Consider the following 23,910-nt stretch of genomic DNA (forward strand, 5'->3'; position numbering starts at 1 on the left):
CCTGTTTGCAAGGGTGTTGGTCAGGATTGGGAATGAGGGGAGCTGGGTTTATCGGAGGGGCCCAAGATGATGCACATTGTTGCGTTGAGTTGGGGATTGACAAGATTGATATGGGATGACTTGGACCATATTGGTGCCCAGTACTCCGCAATTGTGTAGATGAGAGAAAGAGCTGAGGTCCTTAAGATTTAACAATGTGCACCTCATAAAGTACCAGCACTCCTCCTGGGGAGGAGTTTGTTTCGCGCTTTGATCTTCTCTGTCTCACAGTAGTTGGTCACCTTTGCAACATTATTGGTTAGTTTAGGTTTCTGCTTTCAAAAAAGCCCGAGACTGAGAGGCACAGCAGATATCAAAAACATAGAAGTCACAGTGCAGACGAAGGCTATTCGGTCCATCGAGTCTGCACCGGCCCTTGGAAAGAGCACTCTACTTAACCCCACGCCTCAACCCTATCCCCGTTATCCCACCTAACCTTTTGGACACTAAGGGGCAATTTAGCATGGCCAATCCACCTAACTTGCACATCTTTGGGCTGTGGGAGGAAACCGCAGCACCCGGAGGAAACCCCCGCACACCCGGGGAGAAAGTGCAAATGACATCTGATCAGTTTCTGAATGGCGGCATGGTAACACAGTGGTTAGCACTGTTTCTTCACAGCTCCAGGGTCCCACGTTCCATTCCCGGCTTGGGTCACTGTCTGTGCAGAGTCTGCACGTTCTCCCCGTGTGTGCGTGGGTTTCCTTTGGGTGCGTTGGTTTCCTCCCACAGTCCAAAGATGTGCACGTTAGGTGGATTGGCCATGCTAAATTGCCCTGAGTGTCCAAAAAGGTTGGGTGGGATTACTGGGTAATGGAGATAGAGTGGAGGTGTGTGCTTAGATAGGGTGCTCTTTCCAAGGGCAGGTGCAGACTCAATGGGCTGAATGGCCTCCTTCTGCACGGTAAATTCTATACCACACAGACTGTTTCCCAAGGCTGAAATTGGACCCGGATCCCTGCAGCTCTGAAGCAGCAGTGCTAACCACTGTGCCACAGTGCCACCATTCAGATTCCGATCTGATATCGTCAGCATTGATGATCTTACTCAACATGTTTGGAGGCAGATCGCTGATATAATTTTGGAAAAGCATTGTGGCTAGAACAGTTCCCTGGGGAAACTCTTTGGACTTTTGCTTCCAGGCACGAGTCCCCTCACCCATGATCACCCTGAATTCTCTATCTCAGAATAAGAGTTTGATGGTGCCAAAAACCCATCGGGAGAGCATTCTTAAGATTTGGACAAGGAGACCAATGTGTCAGACCATGACGAATGAGATCGAAAAGCCAGCACCTGTTTGAGGCTATTTTCAAATAAATTTTCAATTGCTGTGGTTAGGGCAAGAATGTTGTCTGTGCTTCACCCCGGCTTGGTCAGCTTTCAAGATTTTCTCCACCTCTGGCATGGAGCCGCTGGAAGATGAGGTATTCCGGGAGCTTGTAGCAGGCAGAGAGCAGAGATATTGATCGGTAGCTTGAAGGTACGTTTGTGTCTTTGACTGGATTTGTGAGGCTGAGGAATATCGACATGTGCTAGGGTTCTCCCTTCACTGGTAGTCTTGGTGAGGGGCTTGTTTAACACAGTGGGCTAAACAGCTGGCTTGTAATGCAGAACAATGCCAGCAGCGCGGGTTCAATTCCCGTACCAGTCTCCCCGAACAGGCGCCGGAATGTGGCGACTAGGGGCTTTTCATGGTAACTTCATTGAAGCCTACTTGTGACAATAAGCAATTATTATTATTAATCGAGCCAACCAGCAGCGGGCATGTTTGCCAATGTGTTTGAGGACCTCAGGAAGAAAGTTGCCACAGGTCGGGCACAATGGTGTTCAGCAGCAGTGCCAGGCTTTGATGTTTTTGCAGCACGTTGTAGAATTCCACTCAGTGAAGTGTTCGGGGCAGGACCTGAAATTGTAATGCCTTCGAAATGCTCTCCACTCTGTCTTTATTTGATTCTTCACATTATACTCCAGGGGTGCCTATCCCATATGGAAGAGAGAGGTTGCTACGTTGTTGGCATTTACTATAATAGGCGTCAGGGGCTTCTCCAAGGTAGCATAGGAACTTCCAGGAGTTCTGGATGGAATAGGTGAAAAACAAGTTTTGATTGGTTTCTTGCCATGTAGCTTGCCAGGTAGAGTCCATCAAATGATCAAATATATCTGGCTCACCAGTTTCCCTGTAGTGCTGAAGGAGAGGGTGTACACTAAGTGATATCTATTTGGGATGGATTTGGAGGCAACTTTGTAGAATGCTTTGCAGATGGGGCTGTGTGCCCACTCTAAGGTAGCATGGCATCGCTACAACATTTTCTAGTCTTGTAGCATTTCTCCCAATTGGCTTTGCGTCAGTTCCATCCTGCAATAAGGTGAAAATATTGAGGATGCTGAAAATCTGGAATAAAAACTGGAAATGCTGGAAAAATAATCTCACCAGAGCTGAGAACACCCGCGGAGTGAAAAACAGAGCTGACATTTGGAGTCCGCGGGTTCATCTTTGGTGATGAAAAAAATGAGAAATTTTATTTCGTTTTTGGTTTATTTTTGGGGGTTTATTTCGGTTTAAGAAGGAGTTGTGTCGCTGAGCAAAATAGAAGTTCTACGATAGATGGAGCTAAGAAAGATTTGAGAAATACTCTATGGAACAGAACAAAAACCGAGTTCATGATAGTGTTAAAGACTAAAGAAGGTGCTGATAGTAGCACAAAGGTAGCAGAATATTTTAATAACAGAACCAAGGTCAGCGCAGAGTAAAGTAAAAACGTAGAGCAAATAACAGCTGATCCTGGGGACGGGGTGGGGGCAGTATTGGGAACAATTGGATTTAAACATTTATTTCACCCGATCTGACTACGAACCTACAGAGTGTTTTTTTCCAGTGTTTTCTGTTTTCAACATGAAAATCCAATTATTTCTTCTCGACATTGCCCTTTGATTTAAAGCCAAGGATTGAATGCAGAGGTAGAGATTCCACTGATGTTTGAACTTAGGATCATCTGTTTAAAAAAGAGTCACTTTAACTATCTCCGCCAAAGCGTGCACCAGCATTCTAATTCACAGTCTAAATTTGTATCTCAATATGTTGTCTCAACCATCTGTTTTGTTCAGCTGTTCTATGGTATATGCCTGTGTGAATTCATCTGCACTCGTCTTTGAAAGTTTTCAAATGGTGTTTATTGTGGGGAAAGTGTGAGACAAACCCTTGAATGCAAGAAAGTTCATTTGGTTTTGTCATGTGAGAGTGCCTTTAAGAATTGGATGCTGAAGAAATGTACCTTTAACAGATGAAGCTGATCATATTACTGAAGTGATGTCACAGGGGGGGGCTGAGATCACTTCTGCTTTTGGTTTCAGTTTGAAAAAGCAGCTTGTGTGTGTCTGGGTGTTTCCAGAGAGCTGCAGGAAGAAAAGCAAGGTGCTGGAGCTGAAGTCAACCAAGCTGATATATCTCTGCCATCCAACAGAAAATATATATTAACTGAGACCTGGTGTGTTACTGTTTAAGGTTTGAAGCCTTTTGGATGTTTGAAGGAACATTTTGAGGGATTATTTAGTGTTGTATTATTTTCTGGGTTTTCTTTGAAGTAAGGGGTATTCAGAGATCCAATGTTTATTTAATAGGTTAATTTGAGTTCATGGAATAAACATTGTTTTGTTTTAAAAACCACGTGTCCATAATTGTAATCCCAGCCCTGGGGAACAAGCCGTGTGCTTCAAAAGCAACAATCCATTAAAGGGAGAGGTTGGGTGAACTCCATGATACATTTTGGGGTTCTGAAAACACCTCGCCCTCGTCCACACAGCACTATCACCGCAAGACTGCACGTCCCTGGACACTGAGGGGCAATTCATCATGGCCAATCCACCTAAACTGCACATCTTTGGACTGTGGGAGAAAACTGGAGCACCCGGAGGAAACGTGGAAAATGTACAAACTCCACCCAGAAATTGACCCAAGGGTGGAATTGAATCTGGGCTCCTCAGGCAGCAATGCACTGTGCCGCCTGTATGTAAAGTTGTCATAGTTCCAGCTGACAATGGGGTGATTTTTCCCTTTGGGGGAGAGCTGTCTGGTGGCTATTTACCCTGAGGGTCAACATATCTTAAGCGAGGGGGAAAGGTTGAGAAGGGGGAAACCTTCATGGATAACCTCAGCTTGTAATTGAACCCTCTCTTCTGGCCTGGCATTTCATGGCAAACCAGCTGCCCAACCAATTGAGCTAAACCGGCCCAGTTTAAAGATAAATTGTGTGAATGTTAGAGGTGTTAGTAGATCTGTCAAACCACAGTCATCATTAAAATGTTGCACTTTTTATCACTCCCCATTCTTCCCTGTATTCAATGACAGAAATCAACCAATTCTTCCCTTCCTATCAGTTTTATCAGTTATCGACGGTAATAATTCAAAGCGCTTCCTTAAATAATAATCTCCAAACATAATATTGATCCAATCTGGCTTCTTTGTATTGGCAAATCCAAATCTTTTTATTCGGATTTTCTGAGGTCGATTTAGTCTTCATTACATCCGTCTGCAGGCTATTTTGTGTTGTTAATTTTTTCTGGTTTGCTTTAGTCTCCATTCTTTATTCCTTCATGTTAGATTGGGACGGTTGCGAATCAGCCACTCAAAACCTCATCTGGACACATTTTTGTTACTTTCTTCTAAACATTACAGCTCTCTTCGCATTTTACATCATGAATCATTTCCTCTCCTCCCGTCCTCACTCACAGACCTTCACTTTTAGCACACCCTGCCCCATCCCGCCTGAAGATGTGAAGGTGTTGAATTATTGATCCTGGTCAATTTCCTGCTGCTTTGTACCGACCGTTTAATCAATGTAACAGTGCCACAATTATCCAGCTGTGGTGAGCCAGTGGTTCGGAAATTGTACCTTGAGTGTTGTACGTGGGGTTCAGTGTGAACGTTCAAACACTGCTCGCAGCCCCATGATTGACATTATTCCCTTCTTCCATCAGCTCGCTGACTTGAAAATATTAAATTGAATCCATCGACACAGAACTTGGAAACACAAATAATGTGGAAGGGTCATTGAAATTATGTTGATTTGTCAACACTCAAAAACGGATGAACAACAAACTCAGAAGAAAGGTTGAAAATGTATTTTAATAAATGACCGACAATGTTTGGGAACAAAAGCAGGAGCTTCAGCGCGCTTTGGTTTCATTTCCATGATGTGGAGACACCGGCGTTGGACTGGGGTGGGCACAGTAAGATGTCTTACAACACCAGGTTAAAGTCCAACAGGTTTGTTTGGAATCACTAGCTTTCGGAGCGCAGCTCCTTCATCAGATGACTGAAGCGTGGGTTCCACAAACACACATCTAGACAAAGTCAATGATGCAAGGTGATACTTTGAATGTGAGTCTTTGCAGATTTTATTTCAAGTTTGAGGAGATTTATCTGCGCCTCTGATCGCAGTCGGACTCGACGCTGCAATCTTCCAATAACATCACAGAACACATTGAAATGAGACGCCCTCACCATTCGGCCATGGGAGCTCTGCAGAAACACTCAAGTAAATGTCACTGTTGCATTCAAGCACCTGCATTATGGCATGGAAAATATTATGAATGCCGTGTCCTGATCCACTGCTGAAGCTGAATTCTGACTCTTTTCTATAAATGTTGTGTTGTTTTCACAGAGAAACAGAGGACACCACACGGCAGGAGGTGGAGAGAATGTGTTCTCACGCCTTGCAATTTCACTGAACTATTTATTTAGGTCTTAAAATAAAGACATTGGAAAAGAAGTAGAACAGTGACATTATTTGGACACAGTTAGGTCAAGGGATTTGGGTTTGATTGTTCACTTTTCTAACCAATGTCGGAATAACTGTCCAGTTAGAATTTACCACTTTCTCCAGTCATTTCCTGAAATTAGTTTGCGTAGCTGCATAAATGCCAGTAGCTTGTCCAGTAGCTCAAAGACAATTACACATTGCCTGTTTGGGAGGCGATACATTTCAGAGATGTAATTTCAGGTGGGTAATGCACGGCTAAGTCGATAGTCACAGATCAAACAGCAGCTGTAAACCACAATAAAACTCTCTGACATAGTGAACAGGAAAATAACGGATTTCCTTCAGTTTCCCATCTCTGGATTATTCTGATTCTTACTGTTCTCAACCTGCAGTTCTTTGCAGACCATGGTAACTATTAAAATGCCGCTGATTATCAATAATAATAACAACAATAATCTTTATTAGTGTCACAAGTAGGCTCACATTAACACTACAATGAAGTAAACAAAGAATATATAAAAACAAACAGAAGTAATGGTAATATTACTTCAGTACCAAAAGTCCCAGATTAGGAAACCAGGACAGGACAGAAACCCCAGTGAGTATTGTTAATGAAAGTAAAAATACTGCGGATACTTGAAATCTCAAGAAGCAACACCCGAGCACTCCAAAACGCTGCAAGATTTCCATCATGTTTCCCAATGGCCCCTCTGGATTCCCAGCATATAAATGCATACAGTGAGACCCTATGCTCCACCACTTCTCTAACTATCCTTTGCCAAGTTTTAGAAGCTCTCAGCGCCATGGCTAGCGGCTCTACTGCCAACGCAAATAACAAAGGAGAGATTGGACATCCCTGCCTAGTACCCTGGTATAGGAGAAAGGGCTCAGACAGAGGTCACTTTGTTAATGCATACACTGGCAAATGGAACTGCATTCAATAGCTGCACCAATTCTATGAAGCCCGGTCCAAACCCAAATGTCTTTAATATTGTGAACAGGTAGTCCCATTCTACTTGGTCGAAAGCCTTCTCTGCATCAAGTGAAAAAATGATCGCCAGAACCAAACCCTCCCCAGGGGTGAGAGCCACATTCGGCAGCCTTGTCCCGTTTGCTGTCAACCTCTGCCCCGATACTAATCCCATTTGGTCTTTTCCCACCACCTCCGGAAGACAAGGCTCCAGTCTTAACGCCTACATCTTGGCCAGGATGCCGTCAACAAATCCATTTGAAGGCTGCCTCAAGGCGACCTGCCATTTGTGCAAACCAATTCTTTGAGCCTGCAAGGCAGGATGCGTCCACGCGAGATCAGATGATATGACCCGCAGACTGTGGGGTATTCGTTCTTCTTCAGGAGCAGAGAAATCGATGCCTGCCCTAGTGAATGTGGCAAGGCACCTCTCTCAAAGGAACCCCATAGCATTCCCAATAACAGAGGACCCAGCTGATCTAGGAATTTTTCATAGCATTCCACGGGAAACCCATCGAGCTACGGTGCCCTCTCCGAAGTATAAACTTTAGCGCCTCCTTGATCTCCTCCAACTTCAACGGGGCATCTAGTTCCTCCTGCACCTCCTCTCCCACCTTGGGAAATTCAAACCCCCACAGAAATTCCACCATACCTCTCATCCCGAGGTGGTTCGGACTTGTAGAACCCCTCGTAGAAGGCACAAACTGTGCCGTTTACCTTCTCTTGAGCCAAAAGCAGCGCCCGCCCCGCGCTCTAATGTGGACAATCCCTCTCAGCCTCCCATTTCCTCAGTTAATATGCAAGGAGCCGACTTGCCTTCTCTCCATACTCATAGATTCCCCCTTCAGCTCACCTCAACTCTCGCATCGCCTCATCGGCGGAGATCAAATTGAACTGCATTTACAGATTTTTCCTATCTGCTGATAGGACCCCCGGGGGCCCAGGGGGCGAGAGAGGCTGATGTTTTGGCCTTTGTCTCCCGGGTAGCCCGGAGACGGGTCTTATTAGATTGGCGGGACTTAGAGCCCCTGAAATCGGGGGTTTGGGTTAGCCACATGGCCGGGTTTCTCAGGCTTGAGAAGATCAAGTTCACCCTGAGAGGATCAATGTTAGGGTTCGCCCGGAGGTGGCAGCCGTTTAGCGACTTCCTTGGGGAAAATTAAGCTGTCAGCAGATACGATAAGAGGGGGGGGGCTTAGGGAGAGGGGTAGGGGGGAGATAGCTTGGGTGGAATCAGTGAGTGGAGGAGGGGGGACTGGGGAACTGTGTGTGTGCGCCATGTTGGCTGGTATGGTTGTTGGTTGTTAGGAGGCTATTCACTGTGTTATGTTTGCTTTAGAAATTGTTGTTAAAAAAATTACAAATGCCTTCACAAAATGTTTTATTTAAAAAAAGATTGAATCGCTCCTGTATCCCTTAAATTTTAATCTCCTTACCTATTCCACCGGTACACACGAGTACACCTTACCCTTACAGATTATATCATTTAAGCGTTCTGATACTTGCTTGTTCACCAACTATGGGACGCGCTGCACAATTTGTTGCCCCTCTGCCATTGGTACAATGATTTTTACTTTAATAAACCCTTATCCTCTTTTACCGAAACTGTCTTCCCAGTACATTTCTTAAGCCACCAACACTGCGACTTCACATGTCCAACTTTATTACAATGAAAATACTTATGTTTTCTTTTCACTCTATCACGATCCTAGGTTTCCTTTTTACTCTAAGGCACACTCTCCTTAACATTACCAAACAAAGCTCCTTTGCAATGACCACCATGAATTTCTCATTAGTCAGGTTTCTATCCTTCAACAGATTGAAATTAATGTAGAAACCAAACTTAGTTTCATGAACCAATTCAAAATCATCGGCCATTTCTGCTGCCTGTCTAGCATTTTGAGCGCTTTGCTCTTTCACTTGAGTTCTCATTACTGAGTGGAATGAATCTCCTAATTCCTCCAAGATGATTATTTTCCTAAAAGCATCATATGTTTGGTCTGTTTTTTATTTTCTTATCCACCTATCAAAATTTTTTTTTTTTAAATCTTTTGAATTCAATATATGTCTGTCATGGTTCTTTCCTCAGATTTCTAAACTTTTGTCTGTAAGCTTCTGGCACAAGTTCATGTGCTATTAATATGGTTTAGCTCACCTCATTATGATCCCTAGATATCTCTTCAAATAGTGATGTGCGACCTACCAGCTTCATCTGAACCAACACTACCCACATGGTCTTTAGCTAATCCAATTGATTAGCCATTACCTCAAATGAAATGAAAAAGCCTTACACGTGTTTCTCATCAAATCTTGTAAATGCTTGAATGTATTTAAGCATATCCCAACTAAGCTTGTGTTTGTAAAGTATGTCTACTTGCTCTCACCTTCCTCAGATTCAGCCTTTAACTTCAACCTTTTAAGTTAATATTCTCCTTGCAGCACCATTTTCTGAAGTGGAGATTCTCTCTCTCTTTCCTTAACCATTTAAACCTTTTCTAATCTTTCCATTTCTCCATCAATCGTCCTCCTTTCAATTTCCTTTAGAAAAGCTCTCTTTTTCCTTTTCTTCTGCCATTGCCGATCTCTCCTTTTTCTTTGCTTCTGCCATTTTCATCTCTCCTGTTCCACTGCTTCTGCTATTGCTAATCTGTGTATCCTTTGCTTCTATTTCCAATTTCTCCAGTTATATTTGCAATCGAATTCGAGCTAATTCTAATGATTCAGGCTGTGTCTCTGGAAAATTTAAATATTGAGCTGTGGTTTGTATTATCTCTACCTAACTCACGCCCTTTGATAAGGTTAACCACAGTTTCTCCACCAAACCCAAAAGCCTTGTTTTAGTCGCCCTTTCATTCCAAATAATCATTTCCACATCCAGGAAAATGTTTGCAATTGAAAGGGCCTTATCCAGCCACTCCTTATTTAAATTTCAAAACGTGAAAGAATGCGACCATTCTTTAAGTTCAATAACCCCAAGCCAAGCAAGGAATTCTCATTAAATTCCCAGACGAGCCCTCAATTTTAAAATGAACGTAGACCAGACACCAGCAGTGGCTAGGATACTGGACTGAAACCCTAAAATCTTTGTTTATTTGTAAGATTGCTTGGAAAGAATTATTTGCTCCAGTGGTTATTGCATGAAAAAAAACTAGGTCTTGGTATTTCTAAAACAAAACTTTACTATGAATACAATATCAAACTTTTTAACATCATATCAAAAATAACATCTTACAATTACCCCTGAACACTCCGAGTCAATTTCCCGTTAAACAACAAGGAAATAAACATACAGCTCTCAATCTATCTTAAAATCAGCAGGACATGGAGTAATACTTGTTTTATAAGAACCACGTTCAGACTCTGGCTGAGTATCTTTATAAAAAGTGGCTCACCTGCTGGGTTTCAGCTTCTTCCTGGTCCCCAAACAAAACTGTTCTGCTTTACATGTTATTACTCTTTTATAACTATCCTACTGTGAGAGAATTATGAACTCGTGGTCAGGCAGATGAGAATTCAGCCCCTCTCTCTCTCCCAACCTTCTCCAAATATCACTGCCTCTCTGAATTCCTGGGTTCCACCCAGCAATGTTCTTATATCTCAAAGCTGAAAAATAAATGACTTCTGCAGGTGGAATAACCGCAGTAACACCCCAGGGACATTTCCAGTCAGACCACATTGCTCTGGTCAATTGCACCTGCTGTTTTCTAGATGTTCTCAGGCCTGTACAAACAAAATTATTTTTTAATACATGACCAATGCAGATAAACACACTATATCCCAAGGATGAAACCCCCAAAATATCCCAATATTTAGAAGCCAATAATCCTAAAACCTACCATTCATCACAAACGTCATGATTTTGAACTTCTCTACAAAATCTACTTTCAACATTTTGTTTCCTACAGAGAGAGAACAGGCCATATCTTCCACACATCTGTGTAATTCAAATCTCTTATTTTTCGAACAATTGTCACAAATCTATAATGCACCCCTTCGAATCTCCACATCTTACCTGGTTTAGCTCACTGGGCTAAATCGCTGGCTTTTAAAGCAGACCAAGGCAGGCCAGCAGCATGGTTCATTTCCCGTACCAGCCTCCCTGAACAGAACATAGAACATAGAAAATACAGCACAGAACAGGCCCTTCGGCCCACGATGTTGTGCCGAACCTTTGTCCTAGATTAATCATAGATTACCATTGAATTTACAGTGCAGAAGGAGGCCATTCGGCCCTTTGAGTCTGCACCAGCTCTTGGAAAGAGCACCCTACCCAAACTCAACACCTCCACCCAACACCAAGGGCAATTTGGACATTAAGGGCAATTTATCATTGGCCAATTCACCTAACCCGCACATCTTTGGACTGTGGGAGGAAACCGGAGCACCCGGAGGAAACCCACGCAGACACGGGGAGGACGTGCAGACTCCGCACAGACAATGACCCAAGCCGGAATCGAACCTGGGACCATGGATCTGTGAAGCAATTGTGCTATCCACAATGCTACCGTGCTGCCCTTAAGAACAAATAAATCTACACTATATCATTTTCCCGTAATCCATGTACCTATCCAACAGCTGCTTGAAGGTCCCTAATGTTTCCGACTCAACTACTTCCACAGGCAGTGCATTCCATGCCCCCACTACTCTCTGGGTAAAGAACCTACCTCTGATATCCCTCCTATATCTTCCACCTTTCACCTTAAATTTATGTCCCCTTGTAATGGTGTGTTCCACCTGGGGAACCAGGCGCCGGAATGTGGCGACTAGGGGCTTTTCACAGTAACTTCATTGAAGCCTACTCGTGACAATAAGCGATTTTCATTTTTCATTTCAAGACTGGTGTTCAGAAGTAGCGCAGTGGTTAGCACTGTTGCTTCACAGCTCTGGCTCCCAGGTTCGATTCCAGGCTTGGGTCACTGTCTGTGTGGAGTCTGCACGTTCTCCCCGTGTCTGCTTAGGGTTCCTCCGGATGCTCCAGTTTCCTGCCACAAGTCCCGGAAGACATGCTGTTAGGCGAATTGGACATTCTGAATTCTCCCTTCGTGTACCCAAATAGGCGCCGGAATATGGCGACTAGGGGCTTTTCATAGTAACTTCATTGCAGTGTTAATGTAAGCCTACTTGTGACGCTAACGATTATTATTATTAGAAATTGACACTATTCTTTAGTTGTTGCCAAACCAACTGCACATAAATACTCACTATACTTTCCTTGCTTTTATAATCTCTGCCTCTGTAATTGAAAACGAGGATCATGTGTATCTTGTTCGCCAATTATTAAATTACGCTCCCACTTTCAACGACGTGTTTCAACACACCCTCCGCTCCCTCAGTTCCTGCAATCCCTTTAGAATGTTATCTCTTATTTTGCATTGTCTTCCCAACTCTTCCCAATATATATCACTTCACATTTCTCGGCATGAATTTCACCTGCCACTTGTCTGTCCATCGCACTACCCTGTATAAGACTTGCACAGGACAATGACAAACCATCCGAAACGTTCACAACGCTTGGAAGTGTGTTGTCTGAAACTTTTGAGACGCCACTTTAAATGCTGCAGGTCAGTTGATGCAGGTACACCCACAGTGCCTTTATTTACAAATGTGGAAATAAAGCAAACACAGATTCTAGTAAAAACAGAGCTTGACAATAAATAAACAAAAGAAAACAAATAGAAATAGAAAGAATAACATGATAAACAGGCACTTCTGGGCAGAGTGAGCATTTGTGGAGAGCGGAATCTTCAGTTAAACGATTCATGGCTCTGAACTTTCTCGAGGTCTGAACATTTAATTCGAGTTTCCTCTCCACGGAGAGGATTATATTTCCTCCCCTTTAATGTTGCAGCTCCCCATTTTGGTTGCCAGAGTTAAAAGATTTTGCATTTTTAAAAAAATGTATGAACTCACTTTGCGCATTAAATGGTATTTGCTCTTCGCTCATCACCATTTTCACCGTTGATACTAACAGAATAAACATTCTGAACCCAATGGTACTATTGCCACTGGAAGGTAGATTTTGTCAACTGTAACATATTCCAGTTGTGCATCTCCATTTCTCAGACCTAGAACCAGGACTGATGCATCCGGCGTGGTTATGTTGCAGAGACAACAGGGTTCCGATTGCTTTCACTTCAGCTCCGTTCCTCTCCAATGCCAACATGGTGGAGAGTTTTTGATGGTCGTCTTTTTTTCTTTGCATGTTTTTTTTTTTGCATTGCTTGTTTCTTTTCGAAGATACAATGCAATTGTGCACTGCTAGCTGTCACACCAAGATGTTAGCACAGATTGCAGGGCAATTTCCACCCCAGGCATTAACCATCACTCGTGTAGTGGGTAAAGCGGGAAAGCAAGCTGGCAATGGGGGAAGCAGGAATGAGTTTCAACAGATTTCTCTCATTTTAACGGAAGGGCAATTAGAGAGCTCAATAAGCTGCGAGCCAGCGTCCCCATCAGCATGTTTTCCTGTGCTCCACTCTGGCGATGTCAATGCAGAGAACTGGATATCAGAATCGACCCCATTGCAATGGAACTTTGAACAAAAGCATTGTTCAGTGACATTGCACGGTGCTGAAGTTCGAGCTCGATGTTGAATCTTAAAGTGCTATGTTGGGCCAGCTTGTGCTGTGAGCTGTGCAGTTAGTTGACTTCGCTGGGCAGCATAACAGTAGAAACTTCTTACCATTCACAGACCTGATCAAATGGCGCCTTTTCTCCAAGAGATGACGCGGTGCCTACTGTATAAATCCATGTCTCCATGTTTGGAACAGCGTAGGGCGGTATTGCAGACACATCATTACCACGAGTAAATAACTTCCTGTCCTCCATTATCCAAACTTGGAGGTGAGCAATTCCTAATACAATTAGGCTCAGAGAGGGAGATTGTGGCCGGGGATAAGACGTGTGTTACCGTCGCCACATCAGGAAACGACAGGGGATGAACCACCAGCTGTATAACTGGAGCTGCCTAAATACCCCCTTGTGTGAGAAATGTCCATATTTTCATATTTTCATTTCCAGTTAATTCAAAGGATAGCAATATAATAGTATAATCGACCAGGAATCAAACCCTCACTGTGCATTAAAATAAAATTAAATGTTTGGTCAAATTATCATTGTGATGTGATGCGTTGTGTCACGGAAGAAATGACTTGAAATGAATTATTGAGTTGTCTGCCATGAGTTAGCAGTGCGCACCTGTAAATAATCTGTTAGGATCGAGAGAGGTGTGGAAGAGTATTGAGGGGAAAAAATCAATTCATCAAGATAGCTACAAGACGAGGTTTAGCGCTGGTCTCACAGGTACATGCAAAAACAGAGTTGCCTCTGCGATTATAGCAGAAATTGTATCAATAGTCTCACCAAAGTGGCCATCGCTAGTCGTACAGTGCTGTGAATGGGAGTCCAAATGAATGAAATCAGTTATTCGAGAGGAGCATTGTCACCTCTGGTGGACATACAGCATATCTGAGTTACAGGCCAAATTTAATGTATGTGTATGTTCACTACTGGTAATTTGGGAGTACGTTCACATCCCTACTCAACTCTTCCAACTTCTTCCATCGGGCAGCAGATACAGAAGTCTGAGAACACGCATGAACAGATTCAAAAACAGCTCCTTCCCCGCTGTTACCAGACTCCTAAATGACCCTCTTATGGACTGACCTGATTAATACTACACCCCTGTATGCATCACGGGATGCCGGTGTTTATGTAGTTACATTGTGTACCTTCTGTTTCCCTATTATGCATTTTCTTTTTATTTCCTTTTCTTTTCATGTACTTAATGATCTGTTTCGAGCTGCACGCAGTAAAATACTTTTCACTGCACCTCGGTACACGTGTCAATAAACAAATCCAAATCCACCCTTGCAATGGCTGCACCTCGCACCGGAGGGACATGTCCACCAAGGCGCATTGGATTAACTCACCTTTTGCCCAGGTGTCGCAGTCACACTAGTACTGAAGGAACAGCCTCCTCCAACGCTGCCGTTCCACAGTCATCACAACGATTTCTGCGCTGCTTATCTGAAGGAGTCGAGACGTTAGAACGGATTCAAGTATTGGGGCAGAACGACTCGTAACTGGGAGACAACCTCTCCCAGTTCTGTGGGAATAGGGTCAGTGCCGGTGTTGTGACACTTCGCTTCAGACTTGTAGTTAATGCTTTCTTTGTGTTTTTCTTCAAAAATGTTCGAATTTCAATGTCAACCTTTTCTTTTAAACTGGCGCATCAGACAAACAGCAACAAAAACAGACTCCCCCGAGTTTGTCTGTTGAGCCAGATTTTATGGGCAACGGGTAATATCCCGGCCTCTGAAACTCTGGGTCTCAATCCCAGTTCATGACCTGATGGCCATGGAACCTGGCGTTCATCACTCTGACAAACAGGTGGCTTCTCACTCGGCAAGTCTTTCGAATGCACTCCAAAGGTGGTAAGAGTAGCACAGCTTCCAGGTCAGCCATTTGATGGAAAAGAGTTGAACTCTCAACCATCACTGGCCAAATCTCCAGACGGGCAGCACGGTAGCATGTTGGTTAGCACAATTGCTTCACAGCTCCAGGGTCCCAGGTTCGATTCCCGGCTTGGTTCACTGTCTGTGCGGAGTCTGCACATCCTCCCCGTGTGTGCGTGGGTTTCCTCCGGGTGCTCCGGTTTCCTCCCACAGTCCCAGGATGTGCCGGTTAGGTGGATTGGCCATGATACATTACCCTGAGTGTCCAAAATTGCCCTTAGTGTTGGGTGGGGTTACTGGGTTATGGGGATAGGGTGGAGGTGTTGACCTTGGGTAGGGTGCTCTTTCCAAGAGCCGGTGCAGACTCGATGGTCCGAATGGCCTCCTTCTGCACTGTAAATTCGATGATTCTAAAACATTCACGTAATTTGCCACAGCAACTGAGCCTTCCTGAATAGTCCGTGTCACATATTTGTTAAATGACTGTAACTAATGTTAATTATGACTTAATCTGATTGACTCCCTGGAGGAGTGATGTGTGTATAAGTGCCTTATCCAGCCGCCACTCTTTCAACACGTACAGAATTTAGCCATTCTTGAGGGAAATGGGACGACCGACGATTCTTCTGGTGAAAGAGTTGTACTATCCAATTCTCGCCTCCTTTGGTGTCCCGGGTAAGACATTGTAATCTCCTTAATGTTCATCAAAGTTACCTTGTGTCTCCGTCGTACTGCCTCGTGGATAAAGCAGCATGTTTCTCCTGTGGCACGTTACAGAGTTGGTAGTTTTTGAAGTAAAAGCTATGTGTGCACACTTTACTCGTTTCCTTTGATCCGATAATTTTACTGATGTTTAAACGTTCTTTGAATATCCAGTGCAAGGGTTTTAAAGTGTTATCTGATCGCCTTGTCACCCTGTTCAGTGTGCGCACTTCAACCGCTCGTACAAATGTGAGCAGGTTTCCCTGATGATGGCTTCAATGCTATTCCTGTTGTTTTACATTGACAGTTCAACAGGGAAATCAGGAATGGAGTAACATGTGCTCATATCTCCACATATACTTCAATCGGACACCGCAACAATATATATTCTCTTCCTTACAGCCAACCTGCTGACAATTGTGGTTCTCTACCGAGGAAACTGCGGCCTTTCCACATGCATCACGGTCTATATGGTGGCCATGGCAACAGCAGATCTACTGGTCATGATCATCAATGTAACAATATATCACATTTTCAGCAATCGCTTTCCTCTTTCATTCCTCTCTCACACTCCCGTCTGCAAGCTCCTTATTTACATCACTGTTGTCACCATCGACTTGTCTGTTTGGTTCACCGTCTCCTTCACATTCGACCGTTTTGTCGCCCTCTGCTGGCCGAGGTTTAAGATACGATATTGCACCCAGAGAACTGCGACAATAGTTATAACAGCGTTCTTTGTATTGAACCTTTTCAAGGATATTCTCTTCCTGTTTGCATATCAAACTGAGCAAATAATTAACAATGTGCATTGGGGCTGCCGGGCAAATGTGGCGTTTTATTCCTCACCTCTGGGCACAGTGTTCTCCTGGTTTCACAGCGCTTGGGTTGTGTGGATTCCTTTTATTCTCATTACTTCTTCAAATGTTTTAACCGTCCGAAGTATTTTAATGGCCAATCGAGCCCGGAGGAAACTGAAAGGTCGCAAAGGAGAGGCTCACACCGACACGGAGATGGGGAGCCGAAGGAAATCCATTATTTTACTCTTTTCTATATCAGGCCTGTTCATACTGCTGTGGCTGACAGCTGCCCTGAGCTTTGTAACTACCAGACTGACAAACACCGCTTATTACCGAGGCGACCGCACAGCCCCTGGCTATATCGCCACTGAAACCGGAGCTTTCCTCAAGCTGTTGAGCTGTTTACAAAATCCGTGCATTTATGCAGCGACCCAGAGGAAGTTTCGAGAAGAGCTGAAGAATGTCGTGAAATCTCCCTGGATACTAATCCAGAGATTATGCAAGAAATTAGGATAAAATGTGTCCTGCCATTGTGGAATTGCACTTCTTGTGTAAATGTGAGCTACACCAGTATGAATTGTGCAGAAAACACAATGAAAGCACTTTAAATTCGGATCAGTGATAACAACGTGACAGCCCCACAGAGGCTGCAGAAATATGGACACCAAAGAGATCCGCCTTCAGCCGCACAAACTGCGATCACCGTCACTTTAACAATCAGCCAGAATATATATTGGTCGATGCCAGCCCAAAGGAATGAAATGTCATTTGATTGCCAACGTGGTGTCTTTCCTGAAACTTTGCTCTCATCCCTGTCGGTGACAGTTTCATTATTGAACAAAATCCTTATTGGCAACTCTGGTCACTTCATAATCTTTGGAACAGAGGAAACAATCAGAATTTGTTCGAATGAAGTGACATTTTACTATGTATGTCCCATTCACTGACCTATAATCTCCATTGTAATGAAGTGGAGCTGCCGGCGTTGGACTGGGGTGGGCACAGTAAGAAGTCTTGCACCAGGTTAAAGTCCAACAGGTTTGTTTCGAATCACTAGGTTTCGGAGAGCAGCTGCTGACTCACCTGATGAAGGAGCTACGCTCCGAAAGCTAGTGATTCCAAACAAATCTGTTAGACTTTAACCTGGTGTTGTGAGACTTCTCCATTGTAATATCATTGATGTATCAAACCAATCGGTAGGCCACTATCTGCTCTTGCTCTGTGCTGTCCATAGAAGTGGCTTGGGTAACATTATTGACATTCAGTTTCAAAACGTCTCCCAAACCAATTGGTAAAGGAATGAAGAAACAGATGTATTTTCATAAATATATTAACTATTAATATTCACGCAATGTACTGATAAAAAATAAAACATTGTCAGAAATTCAGTAATAATATTTTGCAGGTGGTGCAATTTTGTGAGAACGAAGCTGAACACAGAAGGTTAAGAGGGGAGGTGAAGGAGCAAATCTGAGGAGCGAGGATTGGTCATATGAAAGGACTGGCAACCAACAGAAAGGGGAATCCCAAAGCCTTCTATAGGCAATCAATAGTACAGGGGCTGGAGGGGAGGGGAGGAGGGCTGATTGGGGACCAAAAAGGAAATGTACATATAGAGGTATGGAACATGGATGAGGTATTGAATAATAAAAATCTTTATTGTCACAAGTAGGCTTACATTAACACTTCAAATAAGTTACTGTGAAAAAGCCCTAGCCGCTACATTCTGCCACCTGTTTGGGTACACAGAATTACTATGTTGCCTCTTTCTTTGCCAATGAGATACATTCTACAGAGGCCATGGTGACAGAGGAGGATAACCAGTTGGTGATTAAAGTTGCCAATGCACTGGAGGTGGATGACTTGGACATTGGAGGAAGTGAGATTAAGAATTATATGGGCACAGGCTAGAATAGTTCAGTGCTCCAGACTGGGGGACGGGGGGGGGGGGGGGGGGGTCTCGAGAGGAGTGTAGATTTTTTATATAAATACCCTTGTTTTAAAAAAGTCTAAACGATTCGCAGATACATTAAATTTATCTTTGGTGGTCAGGAAGGTTTTAAATAAAAATATATTCGGGATAGAATTAATAGTAACAAGGAAAATTGCAGTTGGATCAGGAAGTGCCAATATGGATTTCTTAAGGTAAATTCGTGCTCACTGAACTTGCTGTAGTTTTGAAGACGGACCAGAAAGGGTGGGTGAGGTTAATGCTGTTGATGTGGTGTGCACAAACTTACAAAAGGCTTTCAGTACAATGCAACACAACAGATCTCTGAGGAAAAAGTCACAGTTAATTCAATCCACGGGACTGGAGCGACGTGGATACCAAACTGGCTGAATAACAAGAAGCAGAGAGTAACGGTCAGTGGAAGAAAGTTTGTAGTGGTGTTCCACAAGTGCCGGTTACTTTTCCTGATATATATTAATGATAGGCATATTGGTGTTCCGGGACAATTTCAAAGTTTATTGATGATACGAATTGGAATCTGTGAACAGGACAGTGCAGAACTTCAAAAGGATTTGATGGAATAGGCCGATAGGTGGAAATGAAGTTCAGGATGGAGAGAGTGAAGTGATTCAGTTTGGTAGGAAGAACATGGAAAGGCAATAGAAAACAAGGAGCACAACTCTAAATGGTGTGCAGGAGCAGAGAGACCGGGGTGAATCTGTGCATATATCAGTGAAGGTGTCAGGACTCGTGGGGAGAATAATTAATAAAGCAGACAGTATGCTTGACTTTATTGATAGCGGCACACGAACAAGGAGTTTAAACTAAGCTGTTATAAGACATAGACTAGTTAGACCTCGGCTGCTGTAGTGTGTACCGGTCACAGAGTCACACTACAGGAAGAATGTGAATACTTTGGAGAGAGTGCAGAAGAGATTTACAAGAATGGCTCCAGGGATGAGGAAGTACAGTTGTGAGGATATATTAGAAAAGTTTAAAATGTTCTCCGTGGAGGAACAGTTTGACAGGAGATTTGACAGAGATGTTGAATGAATTTAGGCGGCTGGACAGAGTAGAAACTGGCCCATGCCTCAACCCATCATAGTTACCTTTATTGAGGTTCAGGACCCGGGTCTCAGAATCAACTACCTCACTATTCACCTTGATTTGAAAATAATTCTATCATATTATGGTCACTCATCCCCAAAGGTTCTCTCACAATTAGATTGCCGCCTAATCCTTTCTCATTGCACAATACCAAAATGGCCTGTTCCCTTGTGGTTCCTCAACACATTGGTCCAGAAATCCATCCCGGACACACTCCAGAAGTCCCTCCTCTATTGTACTGTGACTAATTTGTCTCACCCAATCAATATTCAGATTGAAGTCACCCATAATCATAGATGTTCCTTTATCACATGCATCTCTGATTTCCTGTCTAATGCTATTCCTAACTTTACCACTGTGGTTCTGGGGTTTGCCTACCACCCCTACAAATGTTCATTGCCTCTTTATGTTTCTTAACTCGACCTAGAGACATTTCACATAATCTGCACTAATAGCTTTCCTCAATATTGTATCAATGTCCCCTTTAATCAACAATGAACCTCCACCACTTCTATTCTATCTGTCCTTTCTAAAGACTGAATAACCCTCAATGTTTAGTTCCCATCCTTGGTCACCTTGGAGCCATGTCTCCGTAATCCCAATTATATCATACCCCTTTACATCTAGCTGCACAACTAATTTATTCATTTTATTTCGAATGCTCCACGTGTTCAGGTACAAAACCTTTCAACGTTCTTTGTCCCGTCCCTACTATTTTTAGTGTCATTATCTGACACAAGCCCTTGATTTCTCTGCCTGTCACTTTTCTTATTCTTCTTGCTGTCTTTTCCTCTTGTTCTTGCTAACCCCTGGTCTAAATCCTTACATACGGTCCAACCCCTCTGCGTTATTAGATTAAAGCCTGCCCAAATGCTCTAGAAAGTTCCACCGCACGAGGACACCAATTACGATCCTGCCCAGGTGGAGCTGTCCAGTTTATAGAGGTCCCAACTCCCCCAGAGCTGGTCCCAATGCCCCAGGAATATGAATCCCTCCCCCTCACACTATCTCTTCAGCCACATATTCATCCGATTCATCCTATTATTTCTACTCTGACAGGTGGCACTGGTAGTAATCCTGAAATTACTATCTTTGAGGTCTGACATCTCAACTTGCTTCCTAATTCCCTACATATGCTTTGAGAGCCGCATCACTTTTTTTCTTGCCTATGTTGTTGGTACCGTTGTGCACCACAGCCATTGGCTGTTCAGCCTCCCCCTCCAGAATGTCCTGTAACCGCTCAGAGACACACTGATCCGAGCACCCTCCTGGAGTCTCATTTGCGGCCACTGAAACACCTATCTATCCCCCTGACAATCGAATCTCCTATGTTAGAAGACATAAACTAGTTAGACCTCGGCTGCTGTAGTGTGTACCGGTCACAGAGTCACACTATAGGAAGAATGTGAATACTTTGGAGAGAGTGCAGAAGAGATTTACAAGAATGGCTCCAGGGATGAGGAAGTACAGTTGTGAGGATATATTGGAAAAGTTTAAAATGTTCTCCGTGGAGAATTGCTCCCTTCTGCAGCAGAACCAATGGTGGTGCAACAAATTTGCCTGTTGCAGCTTTCCTCTGGGAGGTCATTCCCCTCACCTGTATCCAAAACGGTGTACCTGTTCTGCAGGTGAATGGCCACAGAAGATTTGTGAACTGCTTGTCTAGCTCTCTTGCACTGCCTGGTGGTCACCCCATCCCTTCCTGCCTGCAGGGTCTGAGCCTGCGGTCTGACCACCTCTCTGTACGTATTATCCAAGACACACACCACCTCGCGGATGTTACCCCAGTTCCCCCTGCCACGAGTTGTAGCTGGAGGTGCTTACTGAACACATGCTGGACCTTCGCACTGGAAAGGTCCCCGGTCTCCCACATGGAGCAAGAGGAGCAAAAAGAAGCTTTGGATTCTCCTGCCATTACTTACCTTTTGGAAGGTGCTTGATATTAGATTATATACAGTTATCTATGGCCCTTCTTTCCTTGTCCTCGTCACTACCAATTATCGCCCTGACAGATTATAAACCATAAAACATTTTTTCAAACTACAAGTGATGAAAGGTGTAAATACTTATCCACCTTGCCCACTACTTACCCACTAGCTCTCACCCTTGTAACCTTAGCTGAGCAACGCAATATCACTCTCTGAAGGTTCAAAAGTTACAAAGCAAGGAAGAAAAGAAAAAGCACCTCTTCCCGCTCCGCACTGAATTCCCACTCTACTTCAAGTTCCCAAGTGTAACACTCACTCAGTCTGTGCCTCATTCCAGATGTGGCCTCTCCCACTGCTCGTACGCAAAGCGCACTCGCAAGCCCGGTGCTCTCTGCCTGTAGAATATATAAGATGCATTTCAACAACTGGCGACACCCCATTCAGCAACATCTTCCAAACAGACGATCACTATCGAAGGGCAAAGACAGGCATCACATTGGAAAATCAACACCTGTAATTGGTAAGGAACCAGAAGGGAGATGAGATTTTCCAAACTGAGTGGAAGGAACAATGAAAAGAGTGAGGCCACAAGTTAAACCCCTCCACACCCCCCTGCCCCTAAGCTGTCTGCTCTGATTAATGATTTCACATTTTGGAAGGAAGTTATCAGTAGAGAAGTACTTTGATCATTGCTGCTCTAGTCGAGAACCAGGGAGCAAGTATCTGACTATCAGAGTGGGATGTTCAGGAGCTAAGGATTATGTTGGAAAGTCCGGCTTTTAGCTGGTTGCTCCTTTGTTTGGTTCATCAGTCTTTTATTTTCACTGTTTTACATTTGCTGGCCACTCACAATATTCACATTCATAGAGACCCGGAGCTCTGGGTCGTGTTGCTGTGAAAACACCTCACTGACTGAAATCGCAGCCACTGTCACACCAACCTGTCTGTGGTAAACCACTGAATTGTATTGTACTGTTCCATGCCTGGGCTTGTCCCTGCTGGGTCTGAACTGAGGCAGCGGCGGAGACTAGCCACCTTTATACCGAGCCCGAGGGGGGGCGGGGCCAGCAGGCAGTAGTTTACCACATTACATACAATACAGTGGCAGTTTACCACAATACACACATTATATACTACAGTGGTTCGGACCCAGCAGGGACAAGCCCAGGCATGTAACAGTACAACAGTACAATACAATACAGTGGTTTACCACATTCACCCCCTGTTAAAAAAAGAGTCCAGCGGGGGTGAAGTGGACATAAAGATCAAGTCTGTCGGGGGCCTTGACCTTCCGCCGTGATCGCCTCAGTCCTGGCTGTGGTGTGGGCATCGGTGTCGACACCTGCACGTCCAAGAGCGTGTCGTCCTCTTCTTCACCCAGTCGGTGGAGGGGGGGGGTGAATGGGCGGGGGTGGTGGTGATGGCCGCCGGTGGGCCTGCGGGTGCCAGACCTTGAAGTAGCCGGGTAGTGGTGAAGGGAGTCGGTGTAGGATCAGGGTGGTGGTGATGGTCGCTGGGGAACCTGCAGGTTGGCAAATCCCGGAGGGAGACTGTGTCCAGCCGCCCGTCCTGATGTGCCACGTAGGCATATTGTGGATTGGCATGGAGGAGCATGACCTTCTCAACGAGGGGATCTGATTTATGGCTCCTCGCATGCCTCCGGAGGCGGACGGGCCCTGGGACTGTCAGCCAGGACGGGAGCGAGGTCCAGGGGGGTCCAGGGAGTCCACCCGGAGGTGGACTCCCTGGGGAAGGCAAACATACGCTCGTGAGGGGTCTCGTTGGTGGCAGTACACAGGAGCGACCAGATGGAGTGGAGTGCATCAGAGAGGACCTCCTGCCAGCGGGAGACTGGGAGACTTCTAGACCGTAGGGCCAGGATGACGGCCTTCCAGACCGTCACGTTCTCCCTCCACCTGTTCATTGTCCCGGGGGTTGTAGCTGGTCGTCCTGCTGGAGGCGATGCCCTTGCTGAGCAGGAACTGACGCAACTCGTCGCTCATGAAGGAGGAACCCCGATCGCTATGGATGTAGGTGGGGAACCCGAACAAGGTGAAAAGACTGTGCAGGGCCTTGATGACGGTGGCAGAGGTCATGTCAGGGCATGGGATGGCAAAGGGGAATCTTGAGTATTCGTCAAGAATGTTGAGGAAGTACACGTTACGATCAGTGGAGGGGAGGGGCCCTTTGAAATCGATGCT

At 44.5% G+C, this 23,910-nt stretch overlaps 1 protein-coding gene across 1 annotated transcript in view; it reads right to left on the reverse strand.

Annotated features, from left to right (window-relative positions):
- The window catches only part of LOC140410989 (NACHT, LRR and PYD domains-containing protein 3-like), a 60,780-nt gene extending 47,184 nt beyond the window's left edge, over nt 1-13,596 (reverse strand). Inside the window, exons 1-2 of the mRNA XM_072499878.1 lie at nt 13,451-13,596; nt 8,521-8,746 (exon numbers count right to left, since the gene is read on the reverse strand). Coding sequence (XP_072355979.1) covers nt 8,521-8,746; nt 13,451-13,596 — 372 coding nt within the window. The remainder of the gene's footprint in view (nt 1-8,520; nt 8,747-13,450) is intronic.
- Between the last annotated feature and the right edge of the window lie 10,314 nt (nt 13,597-23,910).

Source organism: Scyliorhinus torazame, chromosome 4 (assembly GCF_047496885.1).
Source record: "Scyliorhinus torazame isolate Kashiwa2021f chromosome 4, sScyTor2.1, whole genome shotgun sequence".
NCBI lineage: Eukaryota > Metazoa > Chordata > Chondrichthyes > Carcharhiniformes > Scyliorhinidae > Scyliorhinus > Scyliorhinus torazame.